The sequence below is a fragment of the Zosterops lateralis genome, assembly GCF_965231275.1.
Source record: "Zosterops lateralis genome assembly, chromosome: 3".
NCBI lineage: Eukaryota > Metazoa > Chordata > Aves > Passeriformes > Zosteropidae > Zosterops > Zosterops lateralis.
The window spans coordinates 17574958-17590143 of NC_139764.1; the positions used below are offsets into that span (position 1 = coordinate 17574958).

General features: G+C 41.4%; 1 protein-coding gene across 1 annotated transcript in view; it reads left to right on the forward strand.

Moving 5' to 3' along the window:
- Positions 1 to 3543: 3543 nt before the first annotated feature.
- SMYD2 (SET and MYND domain containing 2) overlaps positions 3544 to 15186 on the forward strand; it is a gene marked incomplete at its 5' end in the record, with an annotated part of 29336 nt that continues 17693 nt past the window's right edge. Inside the window, 4 exons of the mRNA XM_083858103.1 lie at positions 3544 to 3725; positions 6320 to 6383; positions 13297 to 13407; positions 15028 to 15088. Coding sequence (XP_083714229.1) covers positions 3544 to 3725; positions 6320 to 6383; positions 13297 to 13407; positions 15028 to 15088 — 418 coding nt within the window. The remainder of the gene's footprint in view (positions 3726 to 6319; positions 6384 to 13296; positions 13408 to 15027; positions 15089 to 15186) is intronic.

Here is a 15186-nt window from a genome sequence, read left to right on the forward strand (position 1 = left end):
GAAGGTGAACAACACTGCTTCTAAAGACTCCTTAATTTCAAGAAATTCAAAGAGCCGGCACGACACTTTGTTCTGTGACTTTCTTAAACCTATACCCTACTTCGCATCCCTTTCATGAGCCATCATCTTTCTTATTTAAAGCAGACACAATGGAAGTTAAAAAAAGACACAGGAGATGAGAAGTACAAGTCTCTGCAGATGTAAAGGTATAATTTAGCAAAGTATTTTATCACCCAATCCTGCCAGGTCCTCAACACATTCTGCAGGCACAGACTCCTCCACTCATCTTGTGAACAGTGGGGAGAGAGAGCACTCCAGTCTTTTTCTGGTTGCAGGAAACTCCCTGGTGTTTACTGTTCATTCAGCTTTTGCATGCATATTTATATGGCTAAAGCCTTGAGAGTCTTCATGAATTGATTACTAGGTCTGTGCTTTGCAATAAACCATTATTTATTTAGGCATTCATACTGATTCATAAAAACCCACGCTCAGGTTTTCTGATGAACATGGCATGAAAACACAGATAAAATAGGGAGATCCAAAAGAATATGTTTTATTTACAGGTTTTGTATAAATACAGGAACAGGGGACGAGATATAAATACTCTAACAAAGTAGTCACCAAACTGTTTTCATTAATAACTTATCAGACCAGTTTTATTTTTGAAAACATCCAAAGGAAGCTACAAGCTATGCAGGCAGCTGGTTGAATTTCTCCTTGAGGGTTTAAATGGGACTGCAGGCCGCTGCTGAATTTCACCCTTGTGAATAAATCCATGCATTATCTTTTGGAAAGTAATATTTTTCAGGGTGGAATAAAGCCTATTTAGTAAATTATTATTTTTGTTTTTAAAACTAAATGACTCTTCATTAAAAAAGAGACCTACTGAAATTTGAATTTTTCCTCATTACCTGAGGCATAATCAAGTTGTCAGCTGTTTTACAAGGGTGATAATGTGGAACAGAAGTATGATGACATTTGCCATCATTCCAGCTGGTTCCCTCCAAAAGACACCTTCTCACAACCTCCTCATCAGTGAACCCACAAGAACTTAAGAGAAACACAAGTTATTGTTTAGAAGTGATATGATAACAAACATCATAGAATCATTAAGGTTGGGAAAGACTTCCAAGTTAATTGAGTTGATAGATATGAATTGTTAAAAAAATTGTTTTATTTGGACACAGTGTCATTTGAAACACAAATTAAATGCTGACTTCAGGAAAAAATGTAGGAATTTGTCACTGATTTCACACTGTCAGTGTGACTAGGATTTTGCTACTGGAGTATATCATGCCATTTTCAGATTTCAGAAGCAAATGCTCAATCATTTCATTTTACTGATGTAAAGAGAAAAAAGCTGAGAATATTTCAAAATAGTTTATAATGCTATAACAAGATACAGCAGCTGAAGGGACAACTGGGCATTTTAAGGGTGAAAAAAAAGTATATCTGTTTACTAGGGTTTTTTTGTAAACCCACTTATTAAGAGCAGTTTTAAATCAAGACTAGCTATTTCCTAGAGGTTTTGCTCTACTTTAAGCAGTAATAAGTTCAAGGAATTTACTAGCTTGTGCAGTAAGAAGTCAGAGTAGATGGGTTTAGGAGCTGTGACTCTATTTGTCTAACTATAATGGATCTATAAATGAATCAAACTAGATTGACCAGAAGAGCAGTTTCCCAGTTAATGTTAATTCATTCTTAAAGTGAATACATTATCAACCACTATTTTTAAATACACTTAGATACAGAATAGTCTATAATTAAGAGTCCAAACCTTTGAGCTTGACATCCTCAATCTAGACTGAACTGGGATGTAAATGGCAGTGCTGACACACTAGATGAGGTATTTGGTTAGATACTGCTCTTACTACTTTAACTGGATCCCCTAATTCCATCCCTGCAGGTATACAGTTGGTCATGATCAACATCTACCTCAGTTGTTGAGGGTGACAGGATACTTTTTAAGGACCTATTTTCATTGCTCAGTCTTTCCTTGTGAAAACAGTGATGTTTTAACTAATTCAAATAATACTGGTCCAGAAAGATACATTATTTTTGCAGCGGACCCACTAATTTCATCATGTTAGGATGGATGAGAGTATCAGAGAAGTTAAAAGACATGCAACTGGATACAAATTAGTTATATGGAATAGTGTATTGTTAGGGCCCTGAGGGCACAACTACACCTTAATCTTCCTGTCCAGCTTCCCTGGGGACTCCCACCCACCTTGTCTCCTGCTGCCCCTGGGACGTGGCTCACTCCTGGCCGTGCCTGGGGCTGTCAATGGAACTGCAGGAGAGGCTGGGTTTGCCATGTTCTCTCCCTGCCCCGGTTATCTATCCCGGAGGCCACAGCACCTGAGCTCCCAGTGACCTGAACTGCAAACCTGTTCAGGACTGAGGTGCCTTGGGCTGGGAGGCTGCACTGCTCCTCTCGGTGGCACTCACTTCATCACCCTGGTGCGAAATAAGTTTCAGGTTACCCCACTAACTGTTCTGCCACTGCAGTCAGTGTGTTCCTTGCTCACTGTGTGCCTCTAGAGTTCCAAAGGAGAAGCTTGCATGGGATAACAAGCAGCTGCTCCAGAAGATATTTAAAAGCTATTCCCTGGGATAACTATGATCTTCACAATATTACTGCACAGAGATGGAGCATAGAATATTTCTTGGTCCTTTGGCAGACAGAAATCTTCCGAATGTGATAAAACAGCCACTATCTCTGGCACAAGAAAATTTATGGTTGGAAAGAAAGAGAGAAAGAGAGAAAGAAAGAGAGAGAGAGAGAAAGAGAGAAAGAGAGAGAGAAAGAGAGAAAGAGAGAAAGAGAGAAAGAGAGAAAGAGAGAAAGAGAGAAAGAAAGAAAGAAAGAAAGAAAGAAAGAAAGAAAGAAAGAAAGAAAGAAAGAAAGAAAGAAAGAAAGAAAGAAAGAAAGAAAGGAAAGAAAGAAAGCCCTCCAAACCCCAAAACAAACTAACAAAACTAAAAAGCAAAACCAACAGCTCAACGCATATCTTAGAGCCTGGAAAAAGCCAGTGGTGTCAAGGAGGAGAGCAAAATCACCTCAGCTGTACCTTCCTTCAAGTGAACAGGGACTCGCTTCACTGACTTCACCGGGAGCTGCATCAGGCGCTAATATTAACGAGAGGGCTGTGAGGCCGGCGGGGGAGGCCTTTCCCCGGTGCTCCCGCTGGGCCTGGGGGATGCTGCTTCCACCGCACACGGGCTGGCGTGGGCAGCCCCTGCCGGCCTGGTCCAGCCCGGATCGGCGGGCCGGGCTTGGGGCCGGGGCTGTAGGTACAGCCAGGCCGGGCTCGGGGCTGTACGAGGCCGGGCTCAGGGCCGGAGGCACAGCCAGGCCTCTGCGGGCAGCGGCTCCCGGTGCGCAGCCGCCGGCGGGGCCCGCGCCGCCCGGAGGAGGCGCTTCCCGCGGCGGGCGGGCGGCTCCGGGCTCTGGAGTGCCGGCGTGCAGGACCGGGAGCGCAGCGCCGCCAGCCCGCCCGGCACCCCGGCCTGCCCTGCCCGGCCCTGCCCGAGGCCGGGATGCGCTCGGAGGCGAGGCCGCAGCTGAGCGGCCTGGAGAGGTTCGCCAGCGCCGGGAAGGGCCGGGGGCTGCGGGCGCGGCGGCGCTTCGCCGTGGGAGAGCTGCTGCTGAGCTGCCCGGCCTATGTGGCCGTGCTGACCGTCAGCGAGCGCGGCAGCCACTGCGACGGCTGCTTCGCCAGGTAGGGCGGCTGAACCTCCCCCCTGCTCGGCTCCTGGTGGAAGTTTGAACTCAAAGCTCAGGAAAGAGAAAGGGAAGAGAAAAGTTCCGCTCTTTCCGTGCTCTGGCGGTCACGTAGACACGTGCGTAACCATCCTCTGGCAGGAAGTTTCATTGATCCGTCTGGTTTTGTAATAACTTCGTGTGGTCTGGGTTTAATGAAGGTTAGATAAGGGATAAAGGGTCTGCAGTCGCCTAATTCACATTTTACATCCCATAGTGCGGGTGGATACCTGTGAATGAAATGTGTATATCTCTGTAGTGAAATATACAGAAATATCTGTGTGTTACCTCTGTCTGAAACCTTAGTCTGCAAATTACTTTTACTGGGGCGGAGCGCAGGCAAGGCAAGAACTTGTTTGTCTCATGGCTGGAAACATTGGGACTGGAGAGCTGCCTGCTCCTGCATGCTTTGGGATTCCTGGAGCTGGAGGGATGCAGGGGGATCTGCAGCTTTGCCGGGGACTCTGCAGCTGCTTCCTCACCTGTGTGGAGGGGAGGCATTCAAGTGTGTGCCTCAGGCCTCTCAATATGAGCTGCTGCAGGGGAAAAAGAAAAAAAAAAGAAAAGAAAAAGTGCATATTAAGGTTAGCAAATTCAGCATGGATATGACACTCTGGCATGTCACACCACACCATATTTTTAGAAGGTGTAGTACTTTCAGGGCTTCTGACAGCTTACTGAAGAATTAAGTGCTTACCTGGTTATAACTCGGAGCAAGTATTAGAAATTGCCTCAGTAGAGAAAAACAACTCTTGTAATTGTGCTATTTTTATCCATTCATCCTTTTTCTTTCCTCATTACCGTATCTGTTTATGACTTGTTCACTTGATTCACCCCTCTCTTTGCATATGAGCGCCTGGTAGAGTTCCTAGTGAAGGGAGTTCCATCAATTTGAGGAAGAGTACAGCTGAGGTGATTTTCCTCACCTCCTTTACACCTTTTCCCAGCCTCTAAGGTTTGCATTGAGGTGTTGTTTTTTGGTTTAGGGTTTTTTAACTCTTGTACCTAACCACAAATTCCCTTGTACCAAAGAAACTACCTGGTTTTGTTTATCATACTCAGATTTGTCTGCCCAAGGACCGGGGAATACTTCCATACTTCACTGATGTGAAGTAATACCGTAAGGATAATAGTTATCTCACGGAATAGCTTTTAGTTATCTTCGGGAGCAGCTGCTTGTTATCCATGCAAGCTTCTCCTTTGGAGCTCTGGAGGAGCACAGGGATCAAGGAACATACTGACTGCAGCAGGACAGCACTTAGTGGGGTAACCTGAAACTTGTTTCACACCAGGGTGATGAAGTGCCACTAAGGAACGATGTCTCGGTGATGTAAGGTGATCTGCCAGTGCTCAGACATGTGTTCTGTGTCTGTGACTGTTGCATTAGCACTGAACTAGCACGTACTGGATTCTGAACTTGTGCTTGTTGAACTTGCAAAGAGCCCTAATAGGAAGGCTGGGGGCTCAGCACCAGCCCTGGGAAGGGAAACTTGGGAAAGTCCTCGTGAAAACTTTGGTGGCAACATGGGCAAAATGAGGCTGTAATATTGTATTTGCATGAGATAGTGGTTGTTACTTTAAATACGCCGGTTGTAATGTCAGCAAGAGGAGTCATGATGTTAGCCCAGCTCACTCATGTTGCACCTTGTGTGCTTTGCAGATACAATCAGAGGATGCCAGACTTGCTGGGTTTTATGGGCTCCAAATGCCAGTGACCACCAAAATGTTGTACACTATCGCATCATATGAGGACCCTCTCCCATGATTTACTCCAGTGAGCTTACATCAGTTTAGGACTTTTTTTTTTTTTTTCTTTTTCTTTTTGCTACTTACACCAGGGAGGGTGTGCAGACATTTTAAAAGTATTCAGTACTGCTGAGAGATCCCTACTGCTGTCATACCAAAATGTCACTTGTTGGGTAACACATGTTCTATTTTTGGTGGGATCTGTTGGAACACATGCACTTTAAAGCAGAAAAGGACCTTCCTCATGGCAGTTCCCTCTGTTGGGGTATATACAAATATAAAAAAGGAGACTGTGAGCCTTAGGTCTGCTCAGAACACACAGATATCAGAGCAGACAGGATGGGACAGTGAGAGGCTCTCAAGTGATAGGAGATCAACAGTATATTTAATAACGCAGGTTTTTTTCTGGGCTTTAGGAGGCACTTACTCAAAAAAGGTCATGCATTCTATAACCAAAGAAGCAGTAGACTGGTCATAGCAGAACCAAAGGGTTAATATTGTGAACAAGTACACAGAGCAGTTTTAAAGTTTGCAAAACACAATAAGTTTAGCTCATTTTGCATCATATAGTGGCAAAAAAATGATGCTGTCTGTCAAGTAGCATAGAGTAACATGTTTCCAAACCCGGCAATTTATCAAGAGAGCAGAGTGCTTATGCATAATGAGAGTTGCTTGGAAAAACATGCTTTTGAAAGTCTAATACAGTTTTCATTGTGAAATACAAAATACTGTGCAAAAAGTGATCCAACATACAGTTTTATTTCATTCAGGTTTTTAGAACAGAATAACTTCTGTTTTCTTTTTAAGGAAAGAAGGATTGTCCAAGTGTGGAAGATGCAAACAGGCCTTTTACTGCAATGTGGAATGTCAGGTACAGTCATGCAATTTGTGAGGGTGGGAAGGGAGGAGGGTGGGGGCTGCAGAACTCCAGTTTTTATTTGTGTGGCATTGATATGTTCTAATTGTAGCTGTGGCTAAGAGCAGTCCAGTCAGTTCCAGCATCCCACAGATGCTGACCATGGAGTTGTGCATTGGACAATTACAGGATTTCGACATGGTCTGCATGAGTCTTTCAAGATCAGTAGCTTTAGGGCTTGGTACCACTGAGACTTTGATTAGAGCTGCCTGTCAACCCACTAATTGTGTCTGTATTACTTCTTCCTTTGAGGACAAACCATATCATTTAGCATTAGCTCACTAAACTGGTAAGAGATCCTGTGTTTAACAGAAAAAAATCAAATCCCTAAATAACCATTAGAGAGCGAGTTTTTTTAGGAATTTTTTGTTTTGTTTTGTTTAGAATATTTGCAAATATTTTGAATATTGAGACTACCACAGCTGATGGTAGTCATAACCATTTGAAACCTAACACGCAACCTAACTTACTCACAGTGGCATCTTTTATTCTTTTTAGATACTTCGTTTTTTAAAGGCCCCCTTGAATGTAGAATAAAAATGCATATTGAAGTAGAGCCATACAAAGACGTCCAAAAAATTTGCATGTGGTTTTAACTGTTTTTAATTCAAATTAGAATAGGCACCTTGAAAAGAAAAAAAAAAAAAAAAAAAAAAAAAGAAGAGAGAAGACAGAATTAGAATCTAGCCTTTTTGGGCCCTCAGCTTTTTGGGCCCTCAGCTTTTTGGGCCCTCAGCATCTGCGTGGAAAGACTCAGCTGGGTTGCTGCTTGAATAACGTGAGCTATGCAAGGTCTGTGGTGCTGGGCACAGAGTGTGGAACAATGCTTATAAAGGATTTGAGTCACCCAACGTCTGGCATGCAACAGTGTGTTGGCTATAAATAATCCAAACCTTCTCCTACATGTTAACGTGCTGTTGGGTGCATGGGTACATGCCAAGTAGTCTCTTGTCATTACCTGGACAGAGATGTTATGGTTTGTGCTGTTCAGTTCCCAGGCATTTTGGACATGGCTGTTGCTTTTATTTCGAGGATATATCTTACTCTCCTGTTGCACAAGTTTCAAAAGAAGCCTGACCTCCCATCAGTTTTCCTTCTATTACCTCCCCTACTTCCTGCTTTCCCACAGAATCCTAGTGAGTTGTGGGTGAATCAAATAGCCTTTTGGGTTTAAGGCACCAGGAGAACTCAAAAGACTTAACAGAAATGAGTTTTTTAACGAAATTGCAGTAGTTCATACAATTTCTTAAAGTGAAAGCTTACTGTATGAGCATCCTTAAGGGTCTTGAGAGGAATCTGGATGAGCTTTAAAGAAAGTGTAGAGAAAGCCTATGATTCATTCATGAGAAATGCTTGTTTCTAAGAAATGTTTCCTCATGTCATTATTTCTTACAAGCTTTTAACTAGATGAGGGAAGGAAATCCTTGAACAAAGCAGCTGTTTAGCAACTTTTATCTGAGACTGTGAGTTTCATCTCTTACTATATAAAATGTGTAATCGTTTATGAAACAGCTCTGTAAGATTTTCTGAAGTAGGAAAGCTCAGTAATTTGTGCTTGCTGGGAAGAGCAGCAAGTGAATGTCACATTGGAAGTAGAAGAACTTATTTCTTCTCATCTGTGGTCATTTGCTTTCATCACCAAGTGGCCCTCCCTCAGTATCCTGACTTCCAGACTTGACGAAGTTTGTACTTTCGTATTTATGAACAAGGAGGGATTGATTTATTTTCCTTTTTATTTTTTTTCCCAGTAAAGTTTTGTACATGTATTGCTGCTTTTTAGATTGATTTTTAAAAAAATAATTGTTTTTTTGGTGGTCAGAATTCTCGCTCTCCAGCGGGACATGTTCCTAGAGTAAAAACCTGAACTGCTCAAACTGAGTGTCCTTAAGTCTGCTAAAGCTGATGCTCAACAAAAGCTTGTCTGTCTGATAAGTCAGTGAATTAGAGTCTTTCCTCCCTGATGGTGTGTGGTATGATGCTCTAGATATAAAGGCCTTTGTTAGATTTTGTTGATGTCTAGACTATAGTATGACATGCACAGCTGCTAGAACCCCACTCTTGCTGGTGATATGGCTTTTGATTCCCTAATTGATACAACACTGTCTTGCATTTTTTGGGCCCTTCTGAGTCAGTCTAATGGAATTTATGAACATTACTGAGATTGAATTCTTTGACATTCTTTCAAAATTTCCCTCAAGCACAATATTCTCTAGAAACCGGTCTCCACTGACTGTACGTGCTACACAGACAATCTGCACTGCATCTTCATCCCTGTCTTGTTCAAAGGCACTTTTCAGTAGTTCAGCAATTCTTTGTCAAAGCCAAAAAGGATATCTTTGCCTTGATACTGAATATGTAACACTGAAATGTACAGGAAGCATGTCCCTTTTGCCTCCATGGGTGTGAGACATCATGTGACAGTGATAAAAGGCCAGGGCTGTACTTGAGAACTCTCATGGTATTGTTAATTTCATTTTTATTTTATAAAAATGTAAATCCATACTTTTTTGCTCAGTTCAGCTAAAAATTGTATGTATCCAACAAGGGCATGGTATGATTTCATATGTTGGTTAGTATGTTGTTAGTCATTACAATTCAGTTAGACAGATGTTTACCATATGAGGCATGCTGGGGTGAAAACCCAAAGCTTTTGAACTTGCTCTTTTCTTAAAGATGTCCTATACCACAATTTATAGGAATACTTGCTCACTGGGGTGAGGTGGATCTATGAGATGTGAATCTGTACACGCACACACATGCACACACAGGCTTTGCCACAGCTCCTTAATGTTCATGTTTTAGTCTCTTATTTTGCTTTTAAGGTAGATAACCACATCTTTGGGCTGTATTAAGGTGTGTGTTTGAGAGTGGAAGTTGCCTTCACTGCCTGTTCTTGCTGCTTTTAATGTGTGGTGGGTTGAATCTAGCCTGAGTTTGCTGAGTCTTTCTTTTCCCAAGCCCTAATCCAGGTGCCCTTTTTAAAGGGATTGTGATTTCCAGCAGATTCACACCGTCCCACTCTCCAGTTTCACCTCCTTGGAGCACAGGCCTGTTATTATAGTAGTGGCTTTCAGCCCCCATCTGCAGCTGTTCAGGTCTTGACTTCTATAATAATTTTAGTCAAGCCGGAGGAGACCTGAGCTTTTTTTTTCTCTTTAGAAATTAGCTGATGAAACACCCTGAAGATAAATATTTTAAAAAGGTTGATTATGTGGTTGCAATTTTGGAACTGGTGAACTTGAACCAGCTATTGGAACTCCTCTTGTTGTTATTACACACGGCTGTCATTTATCCCAGACAGAATGGAGAGCAGCTAGCCAGTGTGCAAAAGGAGATGTTTCTGTGGTGATTTTCAGCATTTGAAATACATTTTTAACAAACAATTGTTTGTTTTATGGGGTTTTCTTAACATGTCATGTTAAAGGCTGCTGTAGTTTGTATTGCTGGCATAAGTGAAAAAGGTATTTTTAACCAGCTAGTAAGCCTCAAAATGTAGATGCTCACCTGTAATTAGTATTAAGCAGGTGTGTTTTAAGTGGGACCTTGTACAAGTTGCCCGCTGCTCTTTTTTGAGCTGTGTAGAAAAAAAATACAAATTTTTTTTGCTATAATGATTGTGCACAAAAGGATTTTGACACTGCAAGATTGCATTGGGTGTCTGTCCCCATACACAAAACTTTCCCAATGTATTTTTCTTTGGTAAATGTCTCCTGTGAACATGGTAAATGTTAACCCACGGAGGTCAAATATCCTCTGTAGCCCAGCATTTGGTAAATGATGATAGGGAAGGGTGGCTGGGAAGATATATAAAACTTCTACCTTCACTGCTTGTTGAAAGGCTGTATCAGAGAACTTTGTCAATTAATATCAGGCATCAGAAATTGCCCCACTGAAATTCAGTTAAAGAGTTGGATGCCATTTGATCACAATTGGGCCTTAAGATTTTGAAGAAGTGACCTTAACCCCTGGACTGGCTTGCCCATCATTTCTCTCTGGTATTTGTGTGTGCTTCTTTTTAATTGAGTGAAATAGAACAGAGTTTTTATTTAGTATTGAAAAAGTCCATGTGAAAAAGGAGGTATGGGACATTTGTTTGGACTCGGCTCTTACTTTTTTTAATATTATATTTTGTTACTGGTTGTTTTTCTCCTACAGTGAGATATAAGACTGTGTTCTGGAAATCAATCCAGTAGTCCTGGATGGCAGAATCTTTTTGAAGAACTTGGTGAAGAGGAGTGTTCCCATACTTTGATGTAAAAGGCATAAGCTTTAAAGAACTTCCTTTCCAAAAATGTTGTCACTCCTAAATGAAGGGAAAAATATTGTGGAAAATAGGAAGAAAATATCATTAATGTAGCATTAGGGATTCAGCTAGAACAATGCTACTTGTTATAATTCAAACTACTTGGAGGAAAATGTGGAAAAGAATGCAAAATACAGTCCTGCTGTGATCGCAGGGAAAGCTGCTGTCATGGTGTTTCTATCCCAGGTATTACTCAGTCATCAGAACTCTCTCTTTTTTTTCTTTTTTTTTTTTTTTTGTGGTGTTTCAGGCTTTTATCTCATTTTGCACAATTCAGCCGTATCTTGTCCCTTTAACCTCCCTACCAGTTCATATAACTCAGTATGATTCTGCCTGGGGAAAGATTTTAATTAACGATGTGTAAAGAATAAAAGGACAACTGGATTTTTTTAAAAACACTGTTTTGAGAAAGGCACGTGGTTTTGCATTTTGATTTTTTTATCAGGTAATTTCTCCTGTTTATTTACTGGGTGTTTCTGGATGAGAGTTCTGCAAAGCTTGAGGTTCAGTGCCTTCGCTTTTTGAACAATCATGCTAGCATTAGTGGATGTCCTGGGTGAGCAAGAAGAGGTGAGAGACAAGATTTCCCTGTCTCTTTTTAGCCTTTAGCCTGTAGATTCCTAAGCAAAGGCTGTCAGGAATTTTCCAGAAAAGGTTTTGGGGCATACGTAGGAAGTGGGTCTCTCTGGGGATGCATTTTGTAGTGTGACAGCTGTAGGAGAGTGGAGAGTGTAATTTCACATGACATGATTACAGTGTAATATACTATTTTGGTTCTAGTCTGTATTGCCACATCCTCTTAGAATATTTACACTGGAGCTTATTTCAAGCAGCCTGTATGTAAGTTTTTTTGGACGTACCGTACTGAGATATCGCAGACAGCAAAGTTGACATTGTGCAGGGTTGAATACCCTTGCAGTGTTGCACTGCTTCAAATCCTACCCAAGGCTGGGGCACGTGTTAACCTTTCTTTTCCTAATAAAATAACCTCCTAAAGCTGTCCATGCCCAGGACAGTTGAAAATAACTGTTTTCAGTGGAAGAATTTTTTGGCGCAGTAACTCTGAAATTGGTAATCTCAGCTTTTGTTTTGATCTGCAAAACGTGCAGATAATCTGACCAGCCAAGGCAGGAGGCTCTGAGGGTCCTGATTCCCCTGAATGTTTATTGCTTTAGATTGTTCTGTGTAGCCTACAGCTGTAGTTCCCACAAGGAATCCATCTCCCAGTACATCTGTAGCGTATCTACCACTCCTGTGTAGATGCTTCAGGCAGCCTCCTGAGTGTCTCCCTAGTGCTTCAAATGGCTCTTGCCTTTAGTGGTTAGGCAGCTGAGGGAAATTGTTCCTTCTGTGCCTCTCAGTCGCCATGATGGGCCATATTGATTGATATTTAGAATGATTTTTAAAAACTGGAGGTAAGTGGGTCAACACAGGGTTTGCCATACTGAGTGAATCACAGTAATGGGATTTAAGAACATTCTGGAAGGTGCTAAAAGGTTTTCAAGTTTTCACTTGCAGAGTTGTGGAATTTGTTGTGAGTTTTTTTTCTCTGCTTGTGTTTTCCACCAGTTTTGAATCTGATATGAAAACATTTGATACTCCCTATGCAGACAGAACACTATAGGTCTGTTCTAACATAGTGCTATAAATGTGTTTTTGGGATGAGATATAGCAATAAATAACTTCATTGCTTGAATATTTCCATGTTTAAATTAATCAATAAAATTAACTTTGATGCAGTCTGAGGACACCCTGTGCAAGTGCAGATTGTTAATACGTGATTCTGTGCTATTCTTTGGAAGATTCTGTGGCCTTGGTACACTTTGTAGACTGACAAAAGTCAGTGGGTGCCTTGTGCCATCATGCCTGTATGTTGTTACTGTCTGTTGAGCTAGAAATGTGCTATACATTGCCTCAACTATATTTCATACATTTAATTCAAATGTCCGTCTATATTTGTGTGTTTTCATTGTCTAGCTTTTATTCTTCAACATTTAAGGAAATAAAAAATCTGATAATTCCATCAGAATGTTTGGGGTTGACCTTACAGTCAAATGATTCGTAGTGATTGTGAATCCATTGACTTCAGACACATTACTCCTGATTACACCAGGGTCACCTCATAATGAGGGGCCAAGGTATTAAATGGAAATGAACCCAATAAAGTCATCAAGCTCAGACCTACTGCCTCCTACATGCTTGATCTAAACAGTAAGAACTGGTGATTTATAAAACATGTTGTCTGTTTGCTTTTTCATAATTTAATACTTTTTTTCCATTGAATAGATGAAGATGTTCTGACCTCAGCTCATCCCTCCTGAATTTGTTTGACAAAAGCAGGATAGCTGTGCCCCTTAAATGTGACTCAAGCTTTTGTTCAGATTTAGTGAGCACCACCTTATTTTTTAAAGGAAACACATTTCACTTGACCTCTCGGATCTGGCAGGACTTGCTTCATCCCCTTTTTCATAAGTTTATCTCCATGGCACTTTTTTTTTTTTTTTTTTTTTTTTTTTTTTTTTTTTTTTTTTTTTTTTTTTTAATTATTTTTTTCTATGTTTTCAGAAGGAAGACTGGCCAATGCACAAGCTGGAATGTGCCTCCATGTGCACTTTTGGGCAGAACTGGCAACCCTCAGAGACTGTGAGGCTTACAGCAAGGATCCTTGCCAAACAGGTGAGCAGAAGGCGAGGCTTGGGAGGTTTGCTCCTGCTCCGGGTGCCAGGGAAGGCAGGCAAATGAAAATTAACCGTCAGTAACTGTCCCTGCAAAGCACAAACACACACACACACAACACACAGGTTTCCTGTGTACAGACAGGTGTAACACAGAGCTCCAGCAGCTGAATGAGCTGACCATCAGAACACTGCAGCAGGGTCAGGGCCAGCATAGTCTGGCTGGAGACTTTTGTAGGAAGCTAGAAAAAGGCTGGTGAGGTCTTCAGCTGTAACCTGTGGTCAAGTTGCTGCTGAACAGAGCCTGGAAATGTTTACTGATAGTTTCAGTAAACATTGGTGTTTCAGCCTCTGTTCTGGTAGATTTGAGGTCTTGGTGATATGTGTGGGCAAGCACCAAGACCACACTGATGAAGAGAAAGAAGAATAAGATTTGGTATTGGGGCTTAAATTCCAAGGAATGCTTCTAGAGTTATCTGGCTGCGCTGATACCTTTATGAAGCCTGTTGTGTTTTTCAGCTACAGTTGCATAGCATTGTGTAGCCTATAACTCCCAGTACAAGTGTCAGTCAAAAACACATCTGAGGTATTCAGGTATAAACATTTATTATTATAATCTAGCTTGTGAAAAACAGAATTTGAGAGAAAAATCTCAGACCTTTGGTCTTTGGAGAAAAGAATGTTGTGAGTAAGGAAAGAAGATTGCAATGTCAACCTCCATTTCAGTGTTCTTTAACTATATGGATACTGAGAATAACACAAGTGCTTACATGGAGGGGATGGGATTCATGAGTTTCAAGGTTATTGTGCTGTGTATCTTTGTAGAGCTCTAAACTCTCTCTGCAAAAACAAATCCTCTTTGAAGCATATTTTCCTGATTGAGGTCTGCTTATGTGACAAGGGCAACCTGGATACTGTGTGTGGGGAGGATTTTGGTGGCCTGCTGGGAAGGTAGCTGCATCCTTGCTGTGTGTGTAGATGTGTGTGCGTGAATTTACATGCGTGTGACTTAATTAAAGCGCGGTTTGGTGGTGATCCACAAACAAAATGGAATGTTTAATGACAAAAAGTCGTTGGAGAAAATTCCTGCTTTTATCGCTTGCAGGGAGGGGGGAGAACCCTACATGTCATATAAAAGCTAAATATGCAAACCATAGTCCCTGAACCTCAGCTGCTGGGCCACCTGCAAAGCCATATTTAATGGCCAAGATTACAAAGAAGTGGCCTTAGGCCAACAGTGGAGCATTGCTTTTGAACTCTGTCAACAGTCAGTTTATTCACTTTCCTCAAAGCAAAGCCTGTCTTCTGCCTGCTTGCTATTGTTAGCAGCTTTCTGGGTGTCTAGAACAAAGCAAATGACATATTTAAAATACTGTTCAGTTTATGTGTATAAATTTGATAGGAGTTATCTTTGGCTGCCTAATTCAGTGTGGAGAGAATATTTCAATGCCTTTACTTAGGGCAGTCAATTTCACTCATTGCTGTTCATTAATTCTTATAAATTCCATAGGCTGTGGATTTGGATTTGCCTTACAGGTAGGAGTTCCCAAATTCTGAACGAGTATACAAAACTGCTGAAGTGAAACATTAAAATATTTTCTTTTTCTTTTCCCCTTGTTAGAAAACTCACCCTGAAAGAACACAGTCAGAGAAGCTTCTTGCTGTAAAAGAGTTTGAATCACGTAAGTAAAAAAGGTTTGCAGGTAAACAGAGGTTTTGACTTAACTATATTAATGATTTGTTTCCCCATGGCTCCCCTTCATCGACACCTTTTAGAACA